The sequence below is a fragment of the Chlorocebus sabaeus genome, chromosome 1 (genome assembly GCF_047675955.1).
Source record: "Chlorocebus sabaeus isolate Y175 chromosome 1, mChlSab1.0.hap1, whole genome shotgun sequence".
Classification (NCBI taxonomy): Eukaryota; Metazoa; Chordata; class Mammalia; order Primates; family Cercopithecidae; genus Chlorocebus; species Chlorocebus sabaeus.
This window is the reverse complement of record NC_132904.1, coordinates 18,468,288-18,480,769: the sequence shown is the minus strand read 5'-3', so window position 1 is coordinate 18,480,769 and position 12,482 is coordinate 18,468,288. Positions and strand designations below refer to the sequence as shown.

General features: G+C 51.5%; 1 protein-coding gene across 2 annotated transcripts in view; it reads left to right on the top strand.

Annotated features, from left to right (window-relative positions):
* The first annotated feature begins 31 nt into the window (after positions 1-31).
* ZNF408 (zinc finger protein 408) overlaps positions 32-12,482 on the top strand; it is a 38,968-nt gene continuing 26,517 nt past the window's right edge. The window contains exons 1-5 of one of the 2 annotated variants that reach the window (XM_007999949.3): positions 87-418; positions 718-995; positions 2,039-2,100; positions 2,329-2,588; positions 3,678-5,234. In XM_007999949.3, coding sequence (XP_007998140.3) covers positions 367-418; positions 718-995; positions 2,039-2,100; positions 2,329-2,588; positions 3,678-5,185 — 2,160 coding nt within the window. In that variant the 5' untranslated portion in view covers positions 87-366 and the 3' untranslated portion in view covers positions 5,186-5,234. Of the gene's footprint in view, positions 419-717; positions 996-2,038; positions 2,101-2,328; positions 2,589-3,677; positions 5,235-12,482 lie in introns of those variants that run through there. The other variant, XM_007999941.3, reaches the window with a different exon arrangement.

Below are 12,482 nucleotides of genomic sequence, written 5' to 3'. Positions count from 1 at the left end.
TCCGGCCCCAAACATGGCCTTTCCAGAAGCCCCGCCCACTTCCTGCACTCGCCGCCTCAGTGCCTGCCCCGGGGAGGTAACAGCATAACTGTCCGACTCGTCACTCCCTAAAAGAGGTGGCTGGAACAACAGTTCCGCTTTCCCAGCTACTCGAATGCCTGGTGCACCTCCGGAATCCTAGGTTCTCATTGCTCTCGGACAGAGTTCTGCCTCCCCAGTACTCCCAAACTCCCAGTCTTGTGCACCAATGAGGTCCAACTCTGAGGCTGCTTTCCTGAGAAAAATACTGGAAAGTCCGTTACTGTTTCCTGGAGGAGCTGAGAAGAGGACGCTCACTTCCGGCGTAGGGAGGCCTTCTGACCCGGAATGGAGGAGGCGGAGGAGCCGCTCTTGGAGGGGAAGAACGTGCTGCAACTGGGTAAGCGACCTGCGATGTCCGCGACCCTCAACCTTGGCCCAGATGGATCTGACGCTCTTTGGTCAGCTTTCTGCTCAGTCTCCTCTCCTCCCGATCCCAGGATCCTCCAGTGTCCTCAGAGTCGCTGGGGGCTTCTGAAGAACCCTTGAGCCTCCTCAAACCTTTCAGGGCCCCCCTTAGAGCCCTCACCTATTCCTCGGGCTCCGCAGGCCCAGCTGGACCTGCGGTTTCCTCCCACACCTTTCCCCACCTCACACCTTCTTGGGCGGCTCCCTCACCGTCTTCTCTTCTCCCTGCAGCCCCCGAGCCGCGCCTGGGCCTGGACTTAGGATGGAACCCCTCTGGAGAAGGCTGTACGCAGGGCCTCAAAGACGTCCCACCCGGGCCGACCCGAGCCATCCTCGCTTTAAAGAGCCTCCCCCGGGGCTTGGCTCTTGGCCCCTCACTCGCCAGGGAACAGCGCTTGGGGGTCTGGTGTGTCGGGGAGCCCCTACAGCCCGGCCTGCTGTGGGGGCCGCTGGAAGAGGAGTCTGTCTCCAAGGAGAAGGGCGAGGGAGTAAAGCCACGGCAGGAGGAGGTATTGAAGGATAGAGCGGCTTCTCTCCGCCCTTGAAAATGTAGGGGAGGTTTGGACATTTCTAGACAGCTTTTCAGTTTGAAGAAAGAGAGTATTTCAAGAGGTAGGAGATGGTCTTACCCCTTCTTTTCAGGACTGCCGCCTCCTCTTAGCAGCAGTAGTTAAAGAATGGAGGTTCGAAAAGTTGTTTAAATTGGAATCGTATAGTGTCAGCAGTGAGGAAGGTCAAGAATTAAGGTTTTTGGAATTAAGAAAGCATGGGATCAAATTCCAGCCTTGTCACCTAGTTGGTTAAATTACGTGCCGCATTTAATTCATCTGTGAAACAAAGCAATAGCTCTCTTGGGATTATATGGAGGCGCTGATGAAATAGTGAAGATAAAAGGTTTCACTGCACGATAAGTGCCATTTTATTTTGTTTATTTTATTTTTCTTTTTTCTAAGACAGTCTTGCTTTGTCACCCAGGCTGGAGTGCAGTGGCAAGATCTCACCTTACTGCAACCTCCACCTCCCAGTTCAAGTGCTTCTCATGCCTCAGCCTCCTGACTAGCTGGGATTACAGGTGTGCACCACCACACCCAGCTAATTTTTGTATTTTTAGTAGAGACAGGGTTTCACCATGTTGGTCATTCTGGTCTCAAACTCCTGGCCTCAAGTAATCTGCCTGCCTGGGCCTCCCGAAGTGCTGAGATTACAGGTGTGAGCCACCGCATCTGGCCCAATAAATACCATTTTAAAAAGCTGGTGTTCCTTATTACTTTTCATGCTTAGTACTCACTGGAAGACAGTAATGTGTTCAATTTAGTAATTCTCCATACCCTTGGGAGGGAAGTGAGGAGACAGACTTTTTGGTCCTTACTGAATGAAGAATCAGACAGCACTCTCTTGTTAGAGGAGAACCAGAGGCTTGTAACCTTCCAGGAGTTTCATCTTAAATTTGTTCCAGGAAAGTTTCATCTAGTGTTTTTTTTTTTTTTTTTTTTTTTTCCCTACCCGACCCCCTCGAACACATTTGAGAAGGACTTTTGTTGGTTTATTTCAGAACCTGTCATTAGGTCCATGGGGAGACGTGTGTGCCTGTGAGCAGAGTTCTGGCTGGACTAGGTAAGTCAGAGGAGAGTGTGTCATGAATATTCGTTCGTTTGAGGCTTTCTTTTGTGGCTTGGGATGGAACCGGACACTGACTGCCATTCCCTATTCAGTGCTCTTTTGCAGTGAATGTTCCAAAGGCGTGGCGTCCTTTAGGACCCAGACTGCCTGGGGACTGGGGCTTTCAGGGAAGACCACTTGAATAGTGAGCATCTCATAGCTGGCTGTTACTTTGCGTTGCAGTTTGGTGCAGCGGGGCAGACTGGAGAGTGAGGGAAATGTGGCCCCAGTGCGGATCAGCGAGAGGCTCCATCTGCAAGTGTACCAGCTGGTGCTGCCAGGCTTTGAACTGCTGCTGTGGCCCTGGCCTTCCTCTGAGGGCCCAAGTCTCACCCATCCCAGGCTGGACAAAGAGGCAGCTGTAGAAGTGGTGACAGAAGTGGGGTCTGCTGTTCAGCAGGAAGTGGCCTCCCGCCGGGAGGATGCAGCAGAACCTTGCACAGGTATGTGTCAAATAAATGCTGGTTCCCCAGCAATTTCCCCACCAAAACAACCTGTTGATAAGACAAAGCAGAGTTTATGGCTCATTGCGGTAAGGAAGGACACTATAGAGTCTTAGTAGCTTTTCAAAATCTATTTGAAGGTGGATGTTTCAACATGGGATAGGAGGGTGGGGCTTGATTACTATTGGGTAAGGATTGTGACTGAGTAGCTTAGGGTTGGTAGATACAGCAAGGTTAGAATTTTCAGGCAAGGGACAGTCTCGGACTATAAATTGTCATTCAGTGCTTTCTGTTGAAGAGCAACAGGTCTGTTCTTTGGAATAACAATATAGATATTTGCAACTTTTACCTTCTTAAGAGCTTCCTGGAATAGTAAGGAAGACAGTAAGCTTTGTATGTACAGGGTTTCCAGCCTGCTATGTTTCTTCTCTCTGGTGTGGGGGTTCTTTTATGTTATAGATGAGCTAAGGTGGGAAGGGGGTTTTTTGTGTTTTTTTTTTTTTTTTTTTTTTTTTTTTTAAGATGGAGTCTCACTCTGTCACCCAGGCTGGAGTGCAATGGCATGGTCTCAGCTCGCTGCAACCTCCACCTCCCAGGTTCAAGCGATTCTTCTGCCTCAGCCTCAGCTCATTTTTTTTTTTGTATTTGTAGTAGAGATGAGGTTTCACCATGTTGGCCAGGCTGGTCTGGAACTCATGGCCTCAAGTGGTCTGCCTGTCTCGGCCTCCCAAAGTGCTAGGATTACAGGTATGAGCCACCATGCCTGGCTGGAAGGGGGTCTTGAATCACATTCTAAATATGTGTCTCCAGGGGGCAAACAAGGGGATCCTTCATCTGGGATGGCCTTATTCTAGCGATTATCCAGATAGCCGGGACCCCATGGCGTTCAGGAGTGCATCTCCAAAAGGCACCTAAGGCTGGACAGGAAGATGTATGGAGTGTGCACCCCATGCTCCAGGGAAGAGATTGGCATCATTGCTCCCTCTAAGGCTTAGGGACTGGGTGGGAGAAACATCTGTTCCTGTAATTCCCTGGTAACACCACCGGGATTGAAGCTCCCTAACCCCAGCACCCCATCCTTGCCTTCAGATCCTGGTTCCCACTCACCCCCTGGCATCCAAGCAGAGAGTATGGTGAGCCCTGGACTTAAGTTCCCAACCCAGGACCAACTTTCCAAGGATAGCCAGCCACTTGGCCCATTGCTTCAGGATGGCAATGTGGATGAGGAATACCCGCCCCAGGCACAGATGCCACCTGAACTTCAGAGCAAGTCGGCTACCCAGCAGGACCCAGATGGCAGTGGAGCCAGTTTCTCATCTGCCAGGGGCACCCAGCTGCGTGGCTACCTGGCCAAGAAGTTACACAGCCCCAGTGATCAGTGCCCACCCAGAGCAAAGGCCCCAGAGCCTGGAGCCCAGCAGCCCGGCTTCCCTACTCTCTCACGGAGCCCTCCTGGCCCAGCAGGAAGCTCCCCAAAGCAGGGGCGACGGTACCGGTGTGGAGAGTGTGGCAAGGCATTCCTGCAGCTGTGCCACCTAAAGAAGCACGCATTCGTGCACACAGGCCACAAGCCCTTTCTTTGCACTGAGTGTGGCAAGAGCTATAGCTCAGAGGAGAGCTTCAAAGCCCATGTGCTGGGCCACCGTGGAGTGCGTCCCTTCCCCTGCCCGCAATGCGACAAGGCCTATGGCACCCAGCGAGACCTTAAAGAGCACCAGGTGGTACATTCAGGTGCCCGGCCCTTTGCTTGTGACCAGTGTGGCAAGGCCTTTGCGCGCCGGCCCTCCCTGCGGCTGCATCGCAAGACCCACCAAGTGCCAGCTGCCCCTGCCCCTTGCCCATGCCCTGTGTGTGGGCGACCCCTGGCCAACCAGGGCTCCCTGCGGAACCATATGAGGCTCCACACAGGAGAAAAGCCCTTCCTGTGCCCGCACTGTGGCCGGGCGTTCCGTCAGCGGGGCAACCTGCGTGGGCATTTGCGGCTCCACACCGGAGAGCGTCCTTACCGCTGCCCACACTGTGCCGATGCCTTCCCCCAGCTGCCTGAACTGCGGCGCCATCTCATCTCCCACACCGGGGAGGCCCACTTGTGCCCCGTGTGTGGCAAGGCCCTCCGAGACCCACACACGCTCCGAGCTCACGAGCGCCTGCACTCTGGAGAGAGGCCCTTTCCCTGTCCCCAGTGTGGCCGTGCTTACACGCTGGCCACCAAGCTGCGGCGCCACCTCAAATCTCACTTGGAGGACAAGCCCTACCGCTGCCCCACCTGTGGCATGGGCTATACCCTCCCGCAGAGCCTCAGGCGGCACCAGCTCAGTCACCGGCCCGAGGCGCCCTGCAGCCCATCCTCTGTGCCTTCTGCTGCTTCTGAGCCCACCATGGTGCTCCTGCAGGCTGAACCACAGCTGCTGGACACACACAGAGAGGAGGAAGTCTCCCCTGCCAGGGATGTTGTTGAGGTCACCATTTCAGAGAGCCAAGAGAAGTGCTTCATGGTGCCAGAGGAGCCGGGTGCTGCCCCCAGCCTGGTGCTAATCCATAAGGACGTGGGCCTCGGCGCCTGGGCAGAGGTGGTGGAGGTGGAGATGGGCACCTGACAGCTTTACCTTTTCCTGACACGGTTCCATAAAGACCTGTGCTTTCTCACTGCTGTGTGTCTGCATCTTCTTTCTTGGGGTTGCCTAGTAGGGATTAGAGTCTACTATGAGAGATCAAGGACTTCCCTTCCCGCTTAAGAACCACCAAATCGAGTTCTAAGCCTGCTAGGTCAAACCTCTTCTGAAGCAGAGGTCTTTGTGTTGACATCCGGTAGAGCTTGTTCCGCCTCCTTCCCTAGGAGCGCCACAGGGTGCTTATTGATTAAGCACTGCTGCAGGCACCCAGTGAGGCAGTGGTCGTTGCAGCGCTACTGCTGCCTGGGTGCTTAGCGCTGGGATGCTCACACCCATGGAGCTCCTTGAGGGACAGGCACTTCAATTTGGAAGCAAAGTGAATGGCTGTTAAGACTGAACACCTTGGGAGGTGACTAGAGCCAGATCCATGCCCCTCTGTGTGCCTGCCTGCTCTAAAGGCAGCCCTGTTCAGGGAAGGACGTGTGTTTTGCATTGACTGTGACCTGCACTGTGCTAGGCACTAGGGCACAGCTATAGACATGACAGGCAGTACCCTTTACTGATCACCCATGCTGGGGGCAGGGAGGCAGAAATCACTGGATGAAAGTTTAAAGGGGCATAGCTGGGTACTGTGGACTTGTTTAATGGGGCAATTTAATGTGGTCTAGGGTGCCAGGGAAGATGTCCCCAAGAAGAAGAATGTTCAGCCCTTACTGTGGGCTAGTGCTTTATATAATCCTCATAACAACCCTGTGAGGTAGGAGTAGTGGTTTTTTTTCCTACAGATCAGGAAACTGAAGAGCAAAGAGCTTTAAGTATCCCGCCCAAGATGACAGTGCTACAGGTGTGTTCAGATCCCAGCCCACAAAACCTCGCGCCGGCGTCAGGCTCTTCACTGCTGCACTCTCCTGCCCCATGTTTCAGCTGTGGCTCGATGGATGCGGAGGTGGGAGGGGAGGTGGTGAGAGAATGGTAGGTCTGAGCTACTGGGACCAACATGGCTGGGCGGGGAAAGACAGGGAGAGGGAGGAGGGTCAGATCACATAGGATCATGGCTCAGGAGTTTGGACTTTATTTTCAGGACATTGAGGAGTACTTTGAAGGGTTTTGAACAGGGGAATAACAGGATCAAAATTGTGTTTGAAAAGACAACTAGGAAATGGATTGGAAAGCAAAATGAAGTTGTGGCAAAGTCAATTAGGAGTCTGCAGGGTGCCTGGGAAAGGGGTGGTAGCTGTGGAAACACAGAAATGGAATCATCCACCCAGCATATATTTACTGAGTGCTTCCTGAATGCTAGTTGTTAGGGATGTAGCAGTGACTGTTTCTGTGTTCACGTTAGCTCACCTTCTAGCATGGAAGATGACAAATGCATGTCAGATGGCAGCAAAAGTGTTAAGCGTATTAAAAGTAATGCAGGGTGGCCGGGCACCGTGGCTCATGTCTGTAATCCCAGCACTCTGGGAGGCCAAGGTGGGAGGATCACTTGAGCCCAGGAGTTCAAGACCAGCCTGGGCAACATAGCCAGGAGTGGTGACACGCCCTTGTGATCCCAGGTACTCAGAAAGCTCATGGTGGAGGATTGCCTGAGCCCAGGAGGTCGAGGCTGCAGTGAGCCGTGATCAAGCCACTGCACTGGAGCCGGGGTGACAAAGAATGGGAGTGGGATTTACAGAAGGTGGTCATCAAAGGCCTCTAAGAGCAAGGCTTAAGCAGAGGCCTGAATAATGGAGAGGAGGATGTCGGGGAGGAGCTGGATTCTGAGCAGGGCACAGTGAGGACAAGCCCAGTGTAGACAGCAGGAACAGGGAGACCAAGACAAGAGTGTGGAAGGAGATGAGGTCAGAGAGGCGCCACAGAGGCTGGGTTAGGGCTGTGGGTGGGTAGCTATGTGCTCCAGGAGGCACAAGCGACCCAATTCAAAGACAGTGGAAAAGAGGGAGGTCTGACTCAAGATTTCTTTGTTTTTTTAATTTTATTTTGAGATGGAGTTTTCCTCTGTCTCCTAGGCTGGAGTGAAGTGGTGTGGTCTCGGCTCACTGCAACCTCAGTCCCCCAGGTTCAAGCAATTCTCCTACTTCAGCTTCGTTAGTAGCTGGGATTATAGGTGCCTGTCATCATGCCCAGCTAATTTTTGTATTTTTAGTTGTAACGGGGTTTCGCCATGCTGGCCAGGCTGGTCTTGAACTCCTGACTTCAGGTGATCCACCCTCCTTGGCCTCCCACAGTGCTAGGATTACAGGCATGAGCCACAGCGCCCAGCCTCAACATTTCTAAAGTAAGTAGGTAAAGGTGGGACCTGGGACAATTATGATTTGGGTTTGGGATGAGTTCTGAGTTTGAACTCATCCCAAAGGGGGTCAGCAAAGGGGTTCTTGGGATGTAAATGAAACCTTTCTGTCAGACCTTTAAAGGTGTCAGACTTGGCTGGGCATGGTGGCTCACACCTGTGATTCCAGCACTTTGGGAGGCCAAGGCAGGAGGATTGCTTGAGCTCAGGAGTTGGAGACCAGCCTGGCCAACATAGTGAAACCCTGGCTCTATTAAAGATACAAAAATTAGCTGGGTGTGTTGGTACGTGCCTGTGATCCCAGCTACTCGGGAGACTGAGGCACGAGAATCACTTGAATCCAGGAGGTGGAGGCTGTAGTGAGCCAAGATCATGCCATTGCCCTCCAGCCTGGGCAACAGAGTGAGACTCTTTCTCAAAAAAAAAAAAAAAAAAGACTGAGCACAGTGGCTCATGCCTGTAATCCCAGCACTTTGGGAGGCCGAGGCGGGTGGATCATGAGGTCAACAGATCAAGACCATCCTGGCTAACACAGTGAAACCCCGTCTCTACTGAAAATGCAAAAAATTAGCTGAGGCCAGGCGCGGTGGCTCAAGCCTGTAATCCCAGCACTTTGGGAGGCCGAGACGGGCGGATCACAAGGTCAGGAGATCGAGACCATCCTGGCTAACATGGTGAAACCCCGTCTCTACTAAAAAATGCAAAAACCTAGCTGGGCGAGGTGGCGGGCGTCTGTAGTCCCAGCTACTCGCGAGGCTGAGGCAGGAGAATGCCGTGAACCCGGGAGGCGGAGCTTGCAGTGAGCTGAGATCCGGCCACTACACTCCAGTCTGGGCGACAAAGCGAGACTCTGTCTCAACAACAACAACAAAAAAATTAGCCGGGTGTGGTGGTGGGCACCTGTAGTCCCAGGTACTGGGGAGGCTGAGGCAGGAGAATGGCGTGAACCTGGGAGGCAGAGCTTGCAGTGAGCCGAGATCGCACCACTGCACTCCAGCCTGGGCAACAGAGCAAGACTCCATCTCAAAAATAAATAAATAAATAAAAATAAAAAAGACTGGGTGCAGTGGCTCATGCCTGTAATCCCAGCACTTTGGGAGGCCGAGGCGGGCAGATCACGAAGTCAGGAGATCAAGACCATCCTGGCTAACATGGTGAAACCCTATCTCTACTAAAGATACAAAAAATTAGCCAGGCGTTGTGGCAGGCACCTGTAGTCCTAGCTACTCGGAGGCTGAGGCAGGAGAACGGTGTGAACCCCGGAGGTGGAGCTTGCATTGAGCCAAGATTGCGCCACTGCACTCCAGCCTCGGTGACAGAGCGAGAAAAAAAAAAAAAAAAGTTCCATCTTAAAGGTGTCAGACTCAGCCTCTCAGTTAATCTTTTGTAGATCTGGACAAGGGAGGGCTCAGAGAAAGCCTGGCTGCATCCATGCAGTGTTTTTTTGGTTTTTTGTTTGTTTGTTTTTTGAGATGGAGTCTCTCTTTGTCGCCCAGGCTGGAGTGCAGTACCACAATCTCAGCTCACTGCAAGCTCTGCCTCCCGGGTTCATGCCATTCTCCTGCCTCAGCCTCCCGAGCAGCTGGGACTACAGGCGCCCGCCACCATGCCCGGCTAATTTTTTGCATTTTTAGTAGAGACGGGGTGTCACCATATTGGCCAGGATGCTCTTCAATTCCTGATCTCAAGTGATCTGCCTGCCTCAGCCTCCCAAAGTGCTGGGATTACCATGCCCGGTTCCCTTCAGTTTTCTCTGCAGATGCCAATCTCCCCCACACAAGACAGTTTTTTAGCTATTCTTGTATTTCCAGCCGTCCTGAATAGCCATCTTGAAATACATCAAAGAGGTATATTTTGGGGTGAAATATTTTGGTTTCCTTCAATACAGAGAGCAGGGAGGAAGACCAAGGCCAGGGTGGGCTAGCGCTTCAGGTTCAGTGATAGGAGATAGGCCTATCAGGGGACACTAAAAATCACCCAGCGAAAGAGAAAAACCTACAAAGTGCTTGCCATTGAAGCTGATGGAAAAGTTTCAACAAAGAGGATGTGGTCAGCAATGTTCATTGCTATTGGGAGAGTTGAAGTTTGTGGAGGTCCTGGCAAGCTGAGGGAGAGCAGGGGGAAGCCAGATGGGATTGCCTTGAGGAGGGGCGGGAGGCAAGAGAGATGGAAAAAATAGACTTGCTCGTTTTATGCCTCTACTGTCCTGCAAAATAGGAATTGTGGTCCCTGTCTTAAAGATAAAGAAACTAAGGCAGAGGGACATGGTGGCTCATGCTTGTAATCCCAGCACTTTGGGAGGCTGAGGCAGGTGGATCACCTGAGGTCGGGAGTTCGAGAGCAGCCTGACCAACATAGAGAAACCCCATCTCTACTAAAACTACAAAATTAGCCGGGTGTGGTGGCGCACGCCTGAAATCCCAGCTACGTGGGAGACTGAGGCAGGAGAATCACTTGAACCTGGGAGGTGGAGGTTGCGGCGAGGCAAGATCGCGCCACTGTACTCCAGCCTGCACAAAAAGAGTGAAATTCTGTCTCAAAAAAAAAAAGAAAAGAAACCAAGGCTCGGAGAGGACGCCAAGATCACACCATCAGTGAGGCAAAGCCAGGATTTTTTTTTTTTTTTTTTTTTTTTTTTGAGACAGAATCTCACTCTGTCGCCCAGCCTGAATTGCAGTGGTGTGATCTCTGCTAACTCTACCTTCTCCTCCCAGGTTCAAGCGATTCTCCTGCCTCAGCCTCCCGAGTAGCTGGGATTACAGGTGTGTGCCAACATGCCCAGCTATTTTTTGTAGTTTTAATAGAGATGGAGTTTTGCCATGTTGGCCAGGCTGGTCTAAAACCCCTGACCTCAAGTGATCCACCTGCCTCGGCCCCCCAAAGTGCTGGGATTACAGGCGTAAGCCACCACGCCTGGACAAAAGCCAGGATTCGAATGCAGGTGGTTTTCTGACTTTGTGGCACTTGGCCACAATGTCACCAGCAGCCCCATGCCTCCTGGTTTGCCACTGACATTAACCCAGTTGCCTGCCAAATCTGAATAACTTCTTGGCAAAGCATAAGCCTAAAATTGTCCAAGGGGCGGGAGGACAGCAGGAAATTGTGGTGATCTGTGAAGAGAAAGGCCACACTGTCCAAAGCCTGAGAAACAGCTGCTAAGATTAGTTTTGAGTCAGCCTACCCTGTGACTTGGAGCCTGCTCCACTTCTTTTCCAGCTCCTGACTCAGGCAGGCCCACTTCAACTCAGGGGACTGCTCAGCAGTGTCTACCTAGTGTTTTAGGCATCCTGGGGACACGCTCCTTGCTTGAAATTGAACTGTGCAGGAAGTGGGGATGCTTTGGACTGTCAGGGAGGCCTGTCAACACCCCACAGCACCCCCAGGCCAACAGCTGAGATGCCCACACTCCCTTTCCACATCCCCCACACAGATGGAGAATTTTTCCTCCATTAAAGCCGTCCCTGGTACACGGTATATGGAGCAGGGTCAGAACAAAGCCAACAGATTGGAAGGCAGGTGATTCGGGAGTCTCTGCTCTGGCAACACACATGGCTCAAGTGAGAATGGGCGTTACCTAGCATCTCCCAAGCTCCTCATGTTAAGTTACCCATGAGAAAACAGAGGCCGCGACACAAGTCACCTGCCAGGGTCAGAAGATCAGTCAGTAGCAGAACCAGGACAGAATTCCGGCCTTTTGACTCCTAATTTAGTGCTTTTCCAGCTCAAATAACAGGCAGACCATTCTTGGAAAGACTAATCACTGGAATATTTTTTTTCACTGAGAAAATATTTTCAGGAGTTCAAGGCTCCAGTGAGCTATGATTATACAACTGCATTCTAGCCTGGGCAACACAACAAGACTCTTTCTTTCTCTCTCTCTCTCTCTGTCTCTTTCTCTCTCTCTTTCTCTCTCTGTCTCTCTCTCTGACTCTCTTTCTCTCTCTCTCTCTATATATATATATTTCCCTCTGATTTCAATATAATTTTCATTTTATTTATTTTTATTTATTTTTTGAGATAGATTTTTTTTTTTTTTTTTTTGAGATGGAGTCTTGCTGTATCGCCCAGGCTAGAGTGCAGTGGCACTGTCTCAGCTCACTGCAACCTCCGCCTCCTGGGTTCAAGCAATTCTCCTGCCTCAACCTCCTGAGTAGCTGAGATAACAGGTACCTGCCATGATGCCCAGCTAATTTTTGTATTTTTAGTAGAGACAAGGTTTTAACCATGTTACCAGGCTGGTCTCGAACTCCTGACCTCAGGTGATCCACCCGCATTGGCCTCCCAAAGTGCTGGGATTACAGACATAAGCTACCACACCCAAACTGTTTTAGGGGTTTCACTATGTTGGCCAGGCTGGTTTTGAACTTCTGTCCTCAAGTGATCCACCTGCCTCAGCCTCCCAAAGTGTTAGGATTACAGGCGTGAGCCACTGTGCCTGGCCTATTTCTTTATTACTATTATTTTTGAGATGCCTCACTCTGTTACCCAGGATGGAGTGCAGTGGCGTGATCTTGTCTTACAGCAACCTCTGCCTCCCGGGTTCAAGGGGTTCTCATGCCTCAGCCTCCCAAGTGGCTGTGACTACAGGCATGCACCATCATGACTGGCTAATTTTTTATATTTTAGTGGAGACAGGGTTTCACCATGTTGCCCAGGATGGTCTCGAACTCCTGAGCTCAGGTGCTCTGCCCGCCTTGCCCTCCCAAAGTGTTAGGATAACAGGCGTGAGCCACTGTGCCTGACCACGTATAATTTTTATTAATTATCATGTTGAAAGCCCCTTTATTCCACACCTCTCCTCTCCTTCACTCCTGATAGGTCATTTTAAATGATTTGATGTGTATACTGAATTTGGAGCTTCTCCTTGCTATAGGGCAAAGACCCTAATAAGATGTTGCTGGAGCCATTTCACAGGTGCAAGTCAATCCATGCAGTGTCTTTTTTTTTTTTTTTTTTTTTTGAGACGGAGTCTCGCTCTGTTGCCCAGGCTGG